Source organism: Lathamus discolor, unplaced genomic scaffold (genome assembly GCF_037157495.1).
Source record: "Lathamus discolor isolate bLatDis1 unplaced genomic scaffold, bLatDis1.hap1 Scaffold_300, whole genome shotgun sequence".
Lineage (NCBI taxonomy): Eukaryota > Metazoa > Chordata > Aves > Psittaciformes > Psittacidae > Lathamus > Lathamus discolor.
Genome location: NW_027069329.1, coordinates 43,541 through 48,390, shown reverse-complemented (window position 1 = coordinate 48,390; position 4,850 = coordinate 43,541). Strand labels below are relative to the sequence as shown.

The following is a 4,850-nucleotide window of genomic DNA, read 5'->3' as shown; positions in this document are numbered from 1 at the left end:
GTGACCATAGGGATCAATAGAGCACCCATAGGGGTCTATAGGGTGCCCAGAGTGGTCTATAAGGTGCCCACAGGGATCTATAGCGTGCCCATAGGGGTCTATAGAGCACCCATAGGGATCCATAGGGTGCTCACAGGGGTCTATTGAGCGCTCATATGGATCTATAGGGTGCCCACAGAAGTCTATAGAGCACCCATAGCGATCTACGGGGGTCTATAGAGCGCCCACAGGGATCTACAGGGTGCCCATAGCGGCCTATAGGGTGCCCATAGGGGTCTACAGGGGCTCATAGGGGTCTATAGGTGTCTATTAAGTGTTCATAGGGGTCTATAGGGTGCCCACAGGGGTCTATAGGGGCCCACAGGGGTCTATAGGGTACCCATAGGGATCTATAGTGTGCCCATAGGGGTCTATAGGGTGCCCATAGGGGGCTATAGAGCACCCATAGGGGTCTATGGGGTGCCCATAGGGGTCTATACAGCACCTATAGGGGTCTATCGGGTGCCCATAGAGGGCTATAGAGCACCCATAGGCATCTATAGAGCACCCATAGTGGTCTATGGGGTGCTCATAGTGTCTATAGAGCACCTATAGGGGCCTATGGGGCGCCCATAGGGGGCTATGGAGCACCCATAGGGGTCTATAGAGCACCCATAGGGGTCTATAGGGTGCCCAAAGGGGTCTATAGAACACCCATAGGGGCATATAGGGTGCCCATAAGGGTCTATAGAGCACCCATAGGGGTCTATAGGCATCTATAGGGCACCCACAGGGATCTATAGGGTGTCCATAGCAGTCTATAGAGCACCCATAGGGGTCTATAGGGTGCCCATAGGGGGCTATATAGCGCCCATAGGGGTCTATAGGCATCTATAGGGTACCCACAGGGACCTATAGGGTGTCCATAGCTGTCTATAGAGCACCCACAGGGATCTATAGGATGCCCATAGGGGTTTATAGAGCACCCATAGGGGTCTATAGAGCACCCACAGGGGTCTACAGGGTGCCCACAGGGGTCTATAGTATAGAGCACCCATAGGGGTCTATAGGGATCTATAGGGTGCACATAAGTGTCTATAGAGCACCCATAGGGGTCCATAGGGGCCCACAGGGGTCTATAGTGGTCTATAGGCGGCAAACCTTTCCATAGGGACCCATAGGTGTCCATCTGGGTTCCATAGGCGTCTATAAGGAGCCCATAGGTGCTTATAGGTGACCATAGGATCTATAGGGTACACACAGGTGTCTATAGAGCACCCATAGGTGTCCATAGCGATCTATAGGGTACACACAGGTGTCCATAGAGCACCCATACTGGTCTATAGGGATCTATAGGATGCCCATAGGAATTTATAGGGTGCCCATAGGGGTCTATAGAGCACCCATAGGAATCTATAGGGTGCTCTTAGGGGTCTATTGAGCACCCATAGGGACCTATAGGGTGCACATAGGGGTCTATAGGGTGCCCACAGGGGTCTATAGAGTGCCCATAGGGATCAATAGGGGTCTATAGAGAACACATAGGAATCTATAGAGTGCCCATAGGGGTCTATAGGGTGCCCATAGGGGTCTATAGAGCACCCATAGGGGTCTATAGGCATCTATAGGGTACCAACAGGAATCTATACAGTGTCCACAGCGGTCTATAGAGCACCCATAGGGATCTACAGAGCACCCATAGGGATCCATAGAGCACCCATAGTGGTCTATAGAGCACCCATAGGGATCTATAGAGTACCCATAGTGGTCTATAAGGCGCCCATAGGGATCTATAGGGTGCCCATAGGGGTCTATTGAGCACCCATAGTGGTCTATAGTGCGCCCATAGGGATGTATAGGGTGCCCACAGGGGCCCATAGGGATCTATAGGGCGCCCATAGGGGTCTATAGAGCACCCATAGGGATCTATAGGGTGCCCATAGGGGTCTATAGAGCACCCATAGGGATCTATAGGGTGCCCATAGGGGTCTATAGAGCACCATAAGGGTCTATAGAGCACCCACAGGGATCTATAGGCTGCCCATAGGTGTCTATAAAACACCCATAGGGATCTATAGAGCACTCATAGGGGTCTATAGGGAGCCCATAAGGATCTACAGGGTGCCCATAGGGATCTATAGGGTGCCCATAGGGGCCCATAGGCATCTACAGGGTGCCCATAGGGATCTATAGTGTGCCTACAGGGGCCCATAGGGCTCTATAGGGCGCCCATAGGGGCCCGCAGGCACCTTCAGGTACCACTCGCGCTGCTCCGGGTCCTGCAGCAGCTCCAGCACCAGCTCCCGGAAGCCCTCCTGGGCCTGCGCCACCGACGGCTCCTCCTATGGGGGGGGGGGGGGAGTTAGGCCACGCCCCCTCCTTAAACCACGCCCCCAAGGCCCATTCACCCTTAAGCCCCGCCCCCTCCATTAACCCCTATTACCTCAAGCCACGCCTCCTCCACGAAGCCCTAGTAAAGCCTAAGCCCCGCCCCCTCCTGTAGCCCCGCCCCCTCCATTAACCCGTAGTGCCCCTAAGCCCGCCCCCTCCAACCACACCTCCATTAAGCCCTATTGCACCCCAGGCCACGCCCCCTCCTTTAGCCCCGCCCCTCCATTAAGCCCCAAACCGCGCCCCATTGCCCCACAACCCTTAAGCCCCGCCCCCTCCCTCAAACCACGCCCCCTCCATTAAGCCCAAGCACCCATAAGCCCCGCCCCCTTCAAACCTCACCTCCATTAAGCCCTATTACACCCTAAGCCACGCCCCCTCCGTTCAAGCCACGCCCCTCCATGAAGCCCCCTTACCCCCTAAGCCACGCCCCTCGTAGCCGCGCTCCCTTCCTCAAGGCCCATTACCCCAAGCCCCGCCCCCGCATTTAGCCCCGCCCCTCCATTAACCCTTAGCGCCCCTAAGCCCCGCCCCCTCAAGCCACGCCTCCATGAAGCCCTATTGCACCCCAGGCTACGCCCCCTACTTTAGCCCGCCCCTCCGTTAAGCCCCATCGCCCTCAAGCCCCGCCCCCTCCCTCAAACCACGCCCCCTCCATTAAGCCCAATCACCCATAAGCCCCGCCCCCCTCATACCACCCCCATTAAGCCCTATTACACCCGAAGCCACGCCCCCTCCCGAAGCCCCATCCCCTCCATTCGCCCGCCAGCCACGCCCCCTCCCTCAAACCACGCCCCCTCCATGAAGCCCCCTTACCCCATAAGCCCCGCCCCTTCAAGCCACGCCCCCTTCCTTAAGGACCATTACCCCCTAAGCCCCGCCTCCTCCCTTGCCCCACGTTACCTCAAGCCCCGCCCCCTTCACCCATCACCCTAAGCCACGCCCCTCCAAGCCACGCCCCCTTCCTTAAGGCCCATTACCCCAAGCCCTGCTCTCCTCGTCAAGCCACGCCCCCTCCCTTGCCCCGTTACCCCAAGCCACGCCCCCTCCCTCAAACCACACCCCCCTAACCACTAAGCCCCGCCCCCTCCCTTGCCCCGTTACCCCAAGCTCCGCCCCCTTCCTCAAGCCCCGCCCCCTCCCCCCCCCTTCCTCTAAGCCCCGCCCCCTGCCTGCCCACGCCGCCCTCGGGGAAGAAGCGCTCAATGGCGGCGCTGACGTCGGCCTCGGGCCGGGCCTCCCGCAGCATCTGCATCACCACCTGCGGCGCGACAGGGCCGCCATGTCGCGACATGGGCCCGGACACAGTGACGGGGGGCGGGGGAAGAGAGAGATAGAGAGACCAGGCCGCCATTTGAGCGTGGCGGCCGCCATCTTTCGGACAGTGGCGGCCGCCATCTTGGGAAGGAAGGCGGCACCATGTTGGGGAGGAAGCGGCCGCCATGTTGGGGAGGACAGAGGCGGCCATCTTGGGGAGGAAGCGGCCGCCATCTTGGGGAGGGTGGTGGCGGCCATCTTGGGGAGGGTGGTGGCGGCCATCTTGGGGAGGACAGAGGCCGCCATCTTGGGGAGGGCGGAGGCGGCCATCTTGGAAGGAAGGCGGCCGCCATCTTGGGGAGGGCGGAAGCCGCCATCTTGGGAAGGACGGAGGCGGCCATCTTGGAAGGAAGGCGGCCGCCATCTTGGGGAGGGCGGAAGCCGCCATCTTGGGAAGGACGGAGGCGGCCATCTTGGAAGGGAGGCGGCCGCCATCCTGGGGAGGACAGAGGCGGCCGCCATCTTGGGGAGGGCGGAAGCCGCCATCTTGGGGAGGGCGGAAGCCGCCATCTTGGGAAGGAAGCAGCCGCCATCTTGGGGAGGAGGCGGCCGCCATCTTGGGGAGGACAGAGGCCGCCATCTTGGTGAGGTCGGAACCCTAGGCCTCTATAGGGGTTCTCTCACCGCCGCCTGCAGGCCCAGCCGCAGCCGGGCTCGGTGCCGGTACCTCAAGGCCGAAGGGGCCGCGGCCCTCCAGCGCCGCCACCAGGCGGAGCACGCGCGGGAAGTGCGTCACGCGCCGCGCGCGCACGGCCAGCCACGCCCCGGCCAGCGCGCACCTGATTGGGCGAGACCCGGAAGTGGAGGCGGGGTCAGGCCCAAGCCACGCCCCCCCCTCCGCGCACGCACACCCGCCCCTCCCTCCCCGTTACCTGACGTCACTCCCGCTCATTGCGTCACTTCCGGGCGCCCGGGCTGGGGGGGAGAGGCACCGGTTGCTCCGGTCGTGGCCGAGCGGCCGCTTTCCCCCCGCGCGCGGGAAGTGACGTCAGCGCGTTTCCGCCGCGGCGGCACGCCCCTTCTTCCCGCCCTCAGTGACGTCGGCGCCGCCCCGCCCCTTTTTCCCGCCCTCATTCCCCCCCACCCCCCCCCCCGCCCCCCCCCCCCCCGACGTCATTTTCCCGCGCGGACGCCGTTTCGGCACAGAAGTTTAATGGATGACG

At 61.4% G+C, this 4,850-nt stretch overlaps 1 protein-coding gene across 1 annotated transcript; it reads right to left on the bottom strand.

The window, feature by feature from the left end:
* Positions 1–579: 579 nt before the first annotated feature.
* On the bottom strand, positions 580–4,709 carry LOC136006572 (POU domain, class 4, transcription factor 1-like). Its single transcript, XM_065664583.1, has 3 exons — positions 4,560–4,709; positions 4,312–4,466; positions 580–2,321 (listed from the first exon to the last, which is right to left on the bottom strand). Exons 1-3 carry the CDS (start codon positions 4,577–4,579, stop codon positions 2,167–2,169), a joined length of 330 nt encoding a protein of 109 aa, XP_065520655.1. The 5' UTR covers positions 4,580–4,709; the 3' UTR covers positions 580–2,166.
* Between the last annotated feature and the right edge of the window lie 141 nt (positions 4,710–4,850).

What these genes read in the sequence shown, in the direction of transcription:
- LOC136006572 (XM_065664583.1), bottom strand. Translation starts at nt 4,579, where the DNA reads ATGAGCGGGAGTGACGTCAG. An exon ending in ATGAGCGGGAGTGACGTCAG is followed by an intron (nt 4,467 to 4,559) that starts GTAACGGGGAGG and finishes TCGCCCAATCAG; the next exon opens with GTGCGCGCTGGCCGGGGCGT. An exon ending in GGCTGGGCCTGCAGGCGGCG is followed by an intron (nt 2,322 to 4,311) that starts GTGAGAGAACCC and finishes CCCCCCCCATAG; the next exon opens with GAGGAGCCGTCGGTGGCGCA.